At 36.4% G+C, this 12,806-nt stretch overlaps 1 protein-coding gene across 1 annotated transcript; it reads right to left on the bottom strand.

The window, feature by feature from the left end:
* Window positions 1–5,812: 5,812 nt before the first annotated feature.
* On the bottom strand, window positions 5,813–12,672 carry NDUFA4 (NDUFA4 mitochondrial complex associated). Its single transcript, XM_081079233.1, has 4 exons — window positions 12,499–12,672; window positions 11,268–11,356; window positions 10,305–10,365; window positions 5,813–6,027 (listed from the first exon to the last, which is right to left on the bottom strand). The coding sequence occupies exons 1-4, from the start codon at window positions 12,538–12,540 to the stop codon at window positions 5,971–5,973; spliced, it is 249 nt and encodes an 82-aa protein (XP_080935359.1). The 5' UTR covers window positions 12,541–12,672; the 3' UTR covers window positions 5,813–5,970.
* Window positions 12,673–12,806: the final 134 nt, after the last annotated feature.

Raw genomic sequence — 12,806 nt, 5'->3', positions numbered from 1 at the left:
AGCACACTACTGCTACAAATTATTATGAGGGAACATCAGACAAACCCCTCAAAAGAATTATAGGATTAAGGCAATTTAGAAGATTCCCCTAACCAAGTTGCTTTGTAACTTAGGATGTTTAAATATACTACATAGCAGGGGAGGACAAATTACTCTTTGACCAGTTTAAAACAAGTTAAATTTGCAAAGTATCTTCACTTCGGATGAATTAATATGGAGTCTGAAAATTTTTATGGTTAAGAACAAACAGAAAAAGGCTATCATAGACTATACAAGCTGTTGCCTTTTAAGATTAAAAAAACAACTGCAGGAGAAGAGACCTGAGATAAATTTTTCCAGATTTGTCATTCATGTATCATCAAAGAATTCTTTCAATATCAGGCATGGGTAAACTCAGTATCGTTTTCTACTTAGGAGAGATGACCTACATATCAAAATTTTAATTCACTGAGTCAATGCAAATCAGAGAGGGTGGAACATTACTTATTATAGACTGCTGTATGGGCAGGCATTGTTGTAGCAAACTGAGGGAGAAACATACATCACATCACTTCTTAATCTTATAGTTCTGGTGTAAAAGGTAGACACCTTGTCCACATCTTAAAATCAATGATATTCACAATAAGGGATCATTTTATCAGCTTGTTGGGAGTTGGATAAGCTTTTAGTAAACAGTCCTTTTCTATTCTTTAAGTTTTATATAATACGCCTTTAAGGAGTTTCCCCTTAAAGTTTCTGATGGAAGGAGAGAAAGAAATGAATTCCAGGGTTTATAATAGCTAATATATGTTAATGTTTATTCTACCAAGAAATATACTAAGTCTCTTACATACATTATATTATTTAATTCTAAAGACAATCCTGAGACAAGTCTAGAGGGTTCAAGAAATGAACTCTAAAGTCAAATTGCTTGGATTCAAACCCTGTCTCCATCACTTCCTATTTATGTTTGACTTTGGGCATATTTTTATGCCTTCGTTTCACTTGTAAAGATAGATAGGTAGATAGGTAGATAGGTAGGTAGATAGACAGACAGACAGACAGACAGAAATAGATAGATGATAGATAGATAGATAGATGATAGATAGATGATGGATGGATGGATGGATAAAGATAGATAGATAGATGATAGATAGATAGATAGACAGATAGATGATGGATGGATAAAGATAGATAGATAGATAGATAGATAGATAGATAGATAGATAGATAGATAGATAGATAGATAGATTTGCCTTACAATGTTGTAATTAGTGGTAAATGAATACATGTAAAGAGCTTAGTGTGGTACCTGGCTCAATAATATTATCTATTATTGTTATTAGCTTCATCCTGATATGAGATGCCTTCTTATAACCCTTTCTCTTGTCTATTTTTTTTACTTTCTACATAACCAAGAATAGTAGAGATTTCCTTCAAAAATGAATTCTACCAACAACATTAGGGGAAAGAGAAAAACTTCTACAATGGGAAATATTAGTAAAAGCATATATAATTTTCATGTATCTTTTTATTACTTGATATGAAATTAAATTTCAAATGACCTATTAGGGTGTGTTTTATTGAACAGCAAATGTTATTCATTAAAAGAGTAGTTTCCTGATTATTTTTGAGAAAGTGGCTACAGAATAGCATTGTAACATATCCTCTGCACCACTAAATAAAAGCCTTGGATATATAAATGCATTTTCTGTGAATTATTTTAATTATGTTGAGGCATCCATTGCTTTTATAATTGGAAGGAAAAAAACAGGAATAAAAGAAAATGAATAGGTTTTGGCAATGATGATTATGGTATTGTGGACTCTAAGAGCCTTTTTGTTTTTAAATAAAAGGAGGACCTATCTGGTTTTATTGGTCTGTATCCATTTTCTTTCTTCATTCAGATTCATCTTAAAATAATAGCCTTTAAATTCCAGGCTAGATGCTGTTTTAGTATAAACATAATGCTCTAGTGGGAAACAAAAAGACCTATCAAAAAATTATCAAAAGTTTGGTGATGATGAGACAGCACAGTTCACAGTCCTTTTGCAAAAGACATTCCATCATCTCCAATTCTCATTCTCTGCTTCCATCAAGAGTCACTTGTAGCCACCTGAGATTACTCTGTTCTAGATACTTGATTAACTGGTCCTTTACTCATCTGTTTAACATTTTATTGAATACTAAGTATGGGCTAGGTACCATTGAAGGTGTTGAGGATACATCAACAAACAAAATGGACAAAAATACTTCTCCTCATGAAGGGTGATGTTCCAAACAAAATAACTAAATTAACACATATTAGATGGTAATAAGTACAAAGGTGAAAACCAAAGATGTGAAAGATAAAAAGTGGTGAAGGTGAAACAGGGAGTAAAATTTTGGACAGGGAAGGCCTCATTGAAAAGGTACCACTGGAGCGAAGACTAGAAAGATGACTGAGTCATGCAAATCTTTGAGGAAGAGAATTCCAAGGCAGGGAAGGGCAAAGCTGTGAAGCAGGAATAGGGTTTCCAGGTGGGAATTCCCACCCGTTCTCAGGAATTTTTTTCACTTTCCCATTCCTGAATCCTGAGAAAAGTTGGTTGGGAAATTGGGAAAATCGACTCCTTGAATCCAGTAATACTCACAATGGGAAATAAACGTACTACTCACAATGTATCCCTTAGACATTCTTCCTATTTATCACTAGGGTTTCCAAGCGGGAATTCCCGTCCGTTTTCGGGATTTTTTTCTTCTTCACTTTTCCGTTCCCAAATCCTGGGGTCGAGAAACCGGGAAAAAAGCTCCTTGAACCCAGGTGGTTGGTAGTATTGGCCATCACTTTGTGGAAGATTCATAGTGGAGTACATAAAAGTTTTATCTCGGGATTCGGGAACAGGAAACCAAAAAAAATTCCTGAGAATGGGCAGGAAGTCCCACCTGGAAACCCGAAGCAGGAATATGCATGTGGAAGATCTAGGAAATCCCAGTCAGTGAAGGTGTGTGAGCAAAGTGGAGAATAGTACAAATGGAGTGAGAACGATTTTTTTTTCTCAAATTATCCAGCTTTTGAGTTAAATGAGGAAGTGTTGGTGGGTTTTAAGCAAAGAAATGTAATTTCTTTCGTATTGAAGATCACTTTGCCTGCTGTGTGGAGAACATAATGTAGACAGGGAGGTCAGCTAAGGGGTTATTTTAATAATCCTGGTTAGGTAATGATGGCTTAGGACCACGGTGACCGTACAAGAATTGTGTTGAAAATAGTGAGTCTGGGTATATTTTGAAGGTAGAGCAAACCATAATTTATTTAATAAACTTGATTCATTCATTTATTGGGTATGGAATGTTCAAAAAAAAATGTTAATGAAGACCCCAAAAATTTTGGCCTGAACTACTGCAAGGATGGTCTTCTTATAAACTGATTAATGGAGACAGTGGGGATGACGATTGTGGATGTGGGGACTGAGATATTCACAAAATCAGAACTGGACATGTTAAATTTAAAATGCCTATTAGACATCCACATGGAGAGATCAAGTGAACAGATATACATATATACATATGTAATACATTTATGTGTGTATATACATGGAAAAAGACCTGGTCTGAAAAATTACCTTCAACATCCACAGCATGGTATTTGAAGATAAAAGACTGGTTGAAGAGACTGCAGATAGTGAAAAGGTCTCAGGTGTTTTTTTCCTTTGTGGCATTACATTAAAAGGTCACACAGATGAAAGTGAACCAAGAGCCTCAGTAGAAGAGCCTCAGTAGGAGAGCCAATGTTAACAAACAAAAAAAGGCAGAGACTAAAGTCTAGAGACTAAGGGGTAAAAATGTTTCAAGGAGGAGCTGTGCCACCTGTTACTGTTGGGTCAAAATCAGTACTGACAATTGACTTTAGGATTTAGAAATGTGGACATCATCAATGACTTTAAGAGAAGCATTTTTAGTGGAGTGGTAAGAGTAAAGCCTGATGAGGGTGGGTTAATAAACTTGAGAGAAAAATCAGTATAATTTTTGCCGAGATCTTTTTTCCCCACGCCATCCCCCACCCCCTAAGTACCTCCCAGGAAGCACTTGTAAATTCTGAAAACTGCCACTTTGCAAATACCCATAAATGCTAACCCAAGACATCTGTATTTAAATGCACCTTTGCCTGGTGACCTCATTAAGATGAGGACCTGACAAATCAGTCTGTTGTATGATTAAATAAGCACACTAAAAGCACAATTCTAAAGACATTTAAGGGGGAAACAAGAGCATGTTATCTTTCCTGACAGCATTGACATTTGATGCATTTCTACTTCTACTGTCATTGAATAGCAGTAATACGATGTAGTTTCTTCAAGACATCTTTCATGCCAAATTTAACATTCATTCTTAACTTGGGAAATTCCAGGAATACTGAACACAAAGGGGATGCTACTTAGAGTCTTTAAGGATGCATACAATTTGTCTTCAATACGAGACAATGCTATTACTAATTTCTTAACGTAGCATATATTTGGAACTGCTTAGTTTTTGTGAATAAATGTTTAATTAGTTGGGTATATAAAACTACGGCCACATTTCTTCAATCTTAAACTTTGAGGTAATTTGTACCGCGTCTAGAGCATTCGTTCTTTACAGGGGTGAGAATGGGACAATTTTGCCCACCAGAGGACATTTGGCAGTGTCTGGAGGCATTTTTGATTTACACAACCTGGAGAGGAATGCTCCTGGCCTGTGGTGGTAGAGGACAGGGTCGCTGCTAAATAGCCTAACTTGCACAGTACAGGCCACCACAACAAATTAATTGGCTCAGAAAGACAAGAGGCAAGGTTGAGAAACGCTGCTCTCTCCGGAAACTGAAATTTTTCGAGACACAGGCACTTACAGCAGAGTCAAGTAACTAAAATGCACCGTACATTCTATATTCAAGGCTACCTGGGTTCAAATATCCACATTTAACTAACAGAACGAACTTGACTAATTTGATTAATTGAAGTCTTAGTTTCCTATATTTAAAAATAGAAAACTGCATTTGAGATAATCCACGTAATTCAAATGTTTAGTTCAGTTCCTGACATGTAAAATGTGCTCTTACTAACTTATAAACAAAATAATATATGTATATATTAAAATCCAATATTGTCTCAAATTCCTTAACAGTTTCTATGATGTAATGATTTACAGACACATCTATGTGAACACTTGATATATGAAAGAGGGTTCATTCTTGATTAGCCACCAATGAAATGTTCTGCTCATTGGATCATTTGCGGCTTGGCTAACAATAGGTCTGAGCCATAGAACAGGGAAGGTCAATACGCACATCAACATTTCCTCCAAACAAATTCCAACTCCACAGTCCATTGTGAATAAGGTAACTCTCACATTTTCCCCAGCTTAAAATTGCTACTAATGTACTTCCTACTCTTTGAAAACTTCCCAAGATTCAGCAGAAATTTTCAAGATCTCTACCTGGCCACTAAGCTCCATGCTTAGCAGTGAGCTCAGACCCAACTATAAACCCTGGCCCAACGGAGCACAGCGACTGGTAACCTTGACAATCTTCAGCAAAGAGAAAGCCATGGTAAAAACAACTGTGAACAGCAGCACATACTTCAGTATCAGCCAGGAGCAGAAATCCAGGTTTCCATGTTGCCAAGGACGCTTGAACGTCCTTCCTGATCTGCTTTTGTATAACTTTCAGTTCCAGTTGTTAACAGTGCTTAAAAGTCTTATTTTCAAATTATACAAATACATAGAAATTCAAGAAATTCCTTAAATTCTATTATTAATTTTCTACACACTAGTTATAAAGTTCAGAGCCGATTTTCAGCATTAAACAGTGAGACATATCAAGTTTCAGATATTTATTTATCAGTGTAAACCCCAACATATCACACCAACATGATTTTGTGCATTTGGAGGGGAAATATTTCCTGGTTAAGTGGAAAATTGTGCGGATGGCTTCTGGAAGACCTTCATTCTAAGCAGCTTTTAAGTGAAACATTTCATTTAGAAGTCTGGACCTTCTTTCTTCAGTTTGCTGTAATCTACATTCACTGAGTAGAACTTGGAAAAGAAAAAAGATATTTTAGATAGCCTATCAAATGCACACAGGTGGTACAGAAGTTTTAGAATCACTTTTATTCAGCTTTCTATAGCAAAATTTACAGACATGAATTCATTAAGAATACTTAACAATGTAAAAGTCATTCAAAGAAAGACACCAAAATTCCAATCATTTAATAAATTAATAAGGTACAAACATTCCATCTACCATAGAAGAGCAATGTTAGTATTATCTGTCAGTCAGAACCTATGAAAAATTCTTCTGTTCCAAAATGAGTAATTCTTTCTCATACATACTTCCAATTCTTAAGTTTTTACTTCTATCTCCATTAAGTATACAGAATAGAGGAATACCAAGAACTACAATCCTTATTTTGATTAGCAAAGTGCTACAAGTTAAACAGGAGACATTTATAGCAAGGAGGATAGGCTAGTAATGTAAGAATATTGTTTTGTGTGGTTTACATAACTTTTTAGACAGATTGGCTTGCCTTAATGGCTTTTTTTAGTACTTTCCTAACCTAGACTGCATCACTATCAAACTGACACCTTACCACCTCTGGTACAAGAACTTTTAAATAGTACTGGATTTTTACATTTAAGTAATACTGTATTTAAATACTGTATATTTGGAAATTTTGTAATTTCCAAAATGTCCCTATATTCAATTAAGGTTAATTTTAGAAATCTTATTATGAGTGCTAAAAAAAAACTGCCTCTCAATAACTTTAAATTATTTATGTTGTAAACTGCTCTAAAGTTTCTACTGAGGAAACATTAGGATTTGTACATACGCCCAAATAAGGCTATAACCTTGAGTTTACACATTCTTGTGCCAAAGAACACTGAAGAGGTTGTGCTAAGTACCAGAAGACTACATTATTTAACTCCAAAAGAACCAAACTGAGGAGCCATCATTTTATTCATGGGTTTTAAGCAAGAAGCTCATAAATCTGTATCCATTACTTTTTCAAACCTGTGCTTTATTTCTAACTGAAAAAATTCTTATTTACTTGGCTTTTTTTAAAAAAAGAAAAATTCCCAGGTTTTAAAGAGATACATACAGACTTGTGCAGAGAAGTATAAATAAGCCATAAAGCAATCTTCTCTTTTCTGACACTATTCTCTTATGAAGCAATTAAAACTAGATGAGACTTAAAAAAAAAATACTAACTGTGCTATAGCTAACAAAGTATTAGCAAGAATATCTGTAAAAGGAACTGCAGATTATACGTTAAAAAGAAAATAAACATCTGTTGGGCTCGCACTGGCACTGTGGGCAGAATGCTTTATCATAGTTAATTATCACAACCTCACTCACTCTTATTTTATAAGAGGCAACTGAAGATCAAGTTGCCCAACAATGAATAAGAAGCAGGATCAAGCCCCACACCTATGCAGAGCTGAAAGGTCATATATCGCATCTTTGCCAATTTTCTCAAAACTAAGCAGGCTTCTACTTGCTTCGATTTGGTTCCACGTGCCAGTATCAAAATTCTCTGTTGAGGTAATTTTTAAATCTGCTTTATTTTTCAACTTCCATGTCCCCATTCTTTTTCTCAATTTAATGATGGCTATCTTGAAGGTCTCTGAACAGTTAGAAAGGCACATATTCTAATCTTGGTTTAGGGCATCCTATTCAGGTGAGAAGTGTTGCTGAGCCTTTGATGCTTAAATCCCATTTTTTTGCCCCTCTCTTGTTTGTATTAGTTAGCTTTTGCTAGATTGTAAAGTGGCAACAAATAACCCTCAAGTCTCAGTATATTTCAACAAATTTATATATTTTCTCACACTATATACCACTTTTAAACTCACTGCTCCATGTTCTCTTTGTTCCAATCCACTCCTGAATAAGTAATTAACTGTCAATTTTGGTCTTGGGACAGATGGAAAAGAACAATGGGGAAACCACACTCTGGTTCAGAAGTTACAGATATCACTTCCTCTCATGTACAACTTGCCTGAGTAGGTCATATCGCCAAACCTGATGTCAGTGGGCCAGAAAAATAAATTCTCTTTAGGTGAGGAACAGTGAAAAGATAAAATCATATAGTCTCACTGGGTTTAGAGCAATAGCAGGCTTCATTCACTCTAGGCTCTAGTCTCTGGACTCGGTTCCCTCTTATTTCTGCTGGCAAATTGCCCAATTCTTCTACAAACTCATCTCTTGGCAAATAGAGCCAGCAGTAGTCCATTAACATCCTGTTTTTCAATTTTTTTTTCTTTAACGGCTCTTCAGGCACATGGTTTTACCTTCCAAGTTACAGCAGGTGACACTTTATCGAATATTTTGCCATTATGATTAATTTTTCCATTCTCTAATATCAATGTCATAGCTACTCACAGACCAATCTATGCGACACATATCAGATTTTTGTTGCAGAAACATTCTATTTCCAATTCACATGGCTTTATACTTGCATGTATTATCATGTTCCAGAGCATTAGTAACTGGCTTCATTATCAGAATCACTTGGGGAGCTTTTTGAACTACATACCCGGAGGTACCTTGGTGGAAGGACCAAGGCCTGATTTTTTGGTTTTCTTTTTTAAAGTTTATTGGATGTGGAACCATTTTCTTTAGAATGGATTTAATTTAAATAAACTTATAAGACAGAAGAATAAGTCACGGTGTCTGCTTTTTTTGAGGCAAAATGTAACACATAGATCAGATGGCTCATTTCAGGTTTGCTGGCACATTTTCGTTTCTTGCAGGGAGATACGTTTAGAGATTTGGAAGCCAAATTATAATCTGAAGGTTGAATGGAAAGCTTGGAATTAGTAAAGGTGGTAATATCTTAAAAGTTGCTGTTATCACTAATGGTAGTATCCATCTCAATCACGGACGTATATTTGCTAAGGGGTCCTGGACACTCATTGGTCAGGGTGTCTCTTCTTGAAAATGTTTAAGCAAACTGCTATTTCTCTTTCAATAAAGCAGTCTGGTATAGTGGCAAGTACATGGGTGAATTATACACATCAAACAGAAAAATCATATGGTAGGTGAATTATAATTTAATAAAGCTGCCTTTTTTTTTGGTGTTTTTTTTTGACATTACAAGGGTTTGTCTTACACATAAGAAAGGTTGTTTGGGGAATCAATAAATGGTCTCAAATTTGTGACAATAATGGATGGACTTTGAGGGCATTATGTTAAGTGAGGTAAGCCAGAGAAAGACAAACACTGTATAGATATCACTTATATGTAGAAATTAGTAAAAACAAAGAGTAGAATATTGGTTACTAACAGGTGGGGGAATTGGAGAGAAGTTGTTAAAGGATACAAACCTATAACCAGCAGATAAAAAGTTCTGGGGATCAATCGCACAACATAGTGAATACAGTCAACGACACTGTATTATGAACTTTAAAGCTGCTAAGAGACTGTATCTTAATTGTTCTCAACACATAAAAAAATGGTAATTATGTAACATGATGAAGGTGCCAGCTATTACTACTGTAATAATCAGATCAGTATATACAAATGCATTAAACCAACACGCTGTACACCTCAAACTTTCACATTATATGTCAATTATTTAATATATGTGATTAATTTATTTTAATCTCAATAAAATAAATAAATAATTTCAGTTCATGAAATCATTCTTTGAAAGAGGAGTTCCACAAACCCCTCTTCAGGAAAGACGTTAAAAAAGTATATCTAGAAAGTTCATGGTAAAATTTAAGTTTCAACTGGTTTCAATTTCTTCCTAATCTTCACATGAAATGTCAACCAAACGAACAAGAAAGAGCAGCCTATCAAAACAACCACTAAATTAGTGCTACTCCAGTGTGCTCCAGGGACCAATATCAGGAATCAATATTACTGACACCTTGCTAGAAATACAAATTCTCACTCTCCACACAAATCCTATTCAATCAGAATCTCCAGGGGTTATAGCTGAAGAATCTATTTTAACAACCTCTTCAGTTGATAACCTATGTAAACTGAATTTTGCGAACTGCTGCATTAGACTATCTAAGATCTATGAAAATGGTAAGCAATAGGTATACTATCTCTCCTTTTTATTCATCATATCAGTAGAACTGAAACATTACCTTAATTTCACATTCAGAGTCGAAAGTTTGAATAAAATCCTCAGAAAAAAGTATCAGAAAACTATGCCATTTTAATTTCACAAAATGATCTGACAGCTCTTCAAAGTACATAATAATGGAATTTTACTTGTACATCCAATTTGAAAAACCTACTCCATGACAAAATTTATTAAAACACATTTTTATAGCAATTTTAAAACAATTTTGTAGCTTACCTTGTATTGCTGATTGGGACCCATTTTGTTCCAGGGTTCTGGGTTATTCTTTTTATCCCAACTAAAATAAAACATAATTGTTACAGTAATAGAAACACTACTTAAAATAGTTTTGTACTTCTTAACAGTTAATATTTTGAATAGACCAATCTCATTTTCTATTAGGCGAAGTATGGTGTTTTCTTTATAAAGGTGAAACAGATAGGCTCTAAAACAAGCAATCCCATGTAATCAATTTAAAAAAAGGTAGAACGCAGAAACTCTTGGGGCAGTTGGCCTTGTTCCTATCCCTATCCCAGGAAACTTTATACTTGGCTGTTATTAAAGTTTCCCACTTCATCAATAAAGTGATACCATGTTTCCCCAAAAATAAGACCTAGTCAGACAATCAGCTCTAATGCATCTTTTGGAGCAAAAATTAATATAAGAACCAGCCTTATATCATATAAGACCCGGTCTTATAGTAAAATAAGTAAATATCATCTAAGGCTCTTAATTTTTGCTCCAAAAGACGCGTTAGAACCGATTGTCTGGCTAGGTCTTATTTTCGGGGAAACACGGTATATAGAAAAGTGCAAGGAATAACAATGAATCCATCTTTTTTCCTTGCTTGTCGTTTTCCAACTTAAAAAACACAAACATTCCCTATTGTGGAAAAGCAGGCAAAAAACATTTACATGTACCAGCAATCCTGATTAAATATTTTATAAAGTTATTATCTCAGTTATTATAATGTTGCAATATTAAGTATTAACAGTTCTACTCCACTGATGAGAAAATGACACTCAGAGAAACTTTGATGGTATCACCGAACCAGGAAAAGGAAATAACAGCAGAATTGGAATCTGTATGACTACAAAACTCAGGTTTTTTCTACTACCTGATATTATCGCTCTAGAAAGACTATGGCTCCTAAACCAGCTTGATAAACCATCCAAGTTCTAAACATTTTTAAGCACTTACCAGACATCTGGATTGAACAACGCCAGGCGCAGGACATACAGCGCTGCTCCAGTACCTCCAGCTCCAATAAATACAAAGAGGGGGATCAACTAGAACCAAACAAAAAATAGACAAGAATTATGTAGTCATCTTACAAACACCTAGGTAACTGATATTGGAAAGGCTACTGCAGTTTTTACACACTGAGTCCCAAGTTTCAAACTGCTGTTTCTCAATTGTGTGTTAAACTTTTCAAAGTGCAGCCCTTACACTGAGGTTTCTCATGACTGTGTTCAAAAGAAAGAACTGGAACTTCCAAAGGATGTGGAGATGAGTCTGGCTGGATTAATACGTAAAAAAAAAAAAAATTATACCCAAATTTAAAACTTTGCAAGAAAATATATCAAGTTTCCTTAATCTCTCTAATATTTATGCATCATTCCTACTAAATTTCCCAGCTTCCTTCATCTTGAGGCTGGAAAAACAAGCTCTTGGCAAATTATTTAAGCTCTTGGCAAAATAGTTAAGCTCGATTCTATACAGACACGTCATGAAAAACAATCTTTGTGAAATAGAGAGTCTGGAAAAAAAACAACAAAGAGAAACGCACCTATTACAAATACCGGTTTAAGGCATAATCTCTGAAAACATATTGCTACTAATGATTCATGTATAGACAATGGGATGTAAGATAAAAATTAAACACCAGGTGATTTAGTTTTAGGACCACGGCACGTTGATGTGCTGGGGGGGGGGGGGAGAATGACGTTAACAAAACAACTGCGATTAAACTCTACGACATCCAAGTCCCCAAACATGTCAAGACGCCAAGACAAAGTGAAGATTCCCCTCGTATTTGCCTCAAGGCCTGATGCTGCAATGCAGTGAGTACAAGATCCCTAACAGCACAACAAATGGGGAACCTGCTCTCTGCTGGCCTGGAACCCACACCGCGCTCCCTGTCCGTCCGAGCAACCTGCAGGCGGGCGCAGCATTCCGACATTCACTCCTTTATCTTCCTCGAATGCGTCCCTCGCCTTCAGCCGGCCGGCCCCAAACCCAAAATGCGTGGTGCAGAAGGTCAGGGCTCAGGGGCCTGGGTCAGCCAGCAGTTAGGACACAGCGAGGGCAGGGCCAGCCTCAAGGAACGAACTATAAGTGGACAAGGAGGAAGCTCCCTGGGGGCTGAGGCAGCCGCAATTCGACCCGGGATGGACCAGTATAGACACTGGGAAAGAGCTCAAGAACTTACGCTTGGATGCTTCTTCGCCTGACCGATGATTTGGCGCAGCATGGTTGCGGCAGTGGGCTGGGGTCCCCAAGCACAGAAAAACAAAACTACGAGACCCAGGAACAGGCAGCCTCTGCGCGGAGGTGGAGCGGACGTCCAAAGTCACCCAGGACCTCCTACCTGAAGGACCCCTGGCTCGGAAGGTAGCCTGCGGCAGGAGGGCCCGGATGCGGCTGTCCTTAACAGTGCCTGCTGTATCCAGAGCCCCACGCGTCTGCTCTAACCTGACCAGACCTTCAGCATTCCGTCCCAAATCGAAACATTTTTAT

Source organism: Rhinolophus hipposideros, assembly GCF_964194185.1.
Source record: "Rhinolophus hipposideros genome assembly, chromosome: 18".
Lineage (NCBI taxonomy): Eukaryota > Metazoa > Chordata > Mammalia > Chiroptera > Rhinolophidae > Rhinolophus > Rhinolophus hipposideros.
Note: the sequence above shows the minus strand (reverse complement) of the source record. Positions and strands in the feature narration are given on the sequence as shown.

Coding starts and splice junctions, on each gene's coding strand:
- NDUFA4 (XM_081079233.1), bottom strand. CDS start 12,540: ATGCTGCGCCAAATCATCGGTCAGGCGAAGAAGCATCCAAGC. Junction 10,366..11,267: donor TTGTTCAATCCAGATGTCTG/GTAAGTGCTTAA, acceptor GTTTTATTTTAG/TTGGGATAAAAAGAATAACC. Junction 6,028..10,304: donor GTCCCAATCAGCAATACAAG/GTAAGCTACAAA, acceptor TTCTTTTCCAAG/TTCTACTCAGTGAATGTAGA.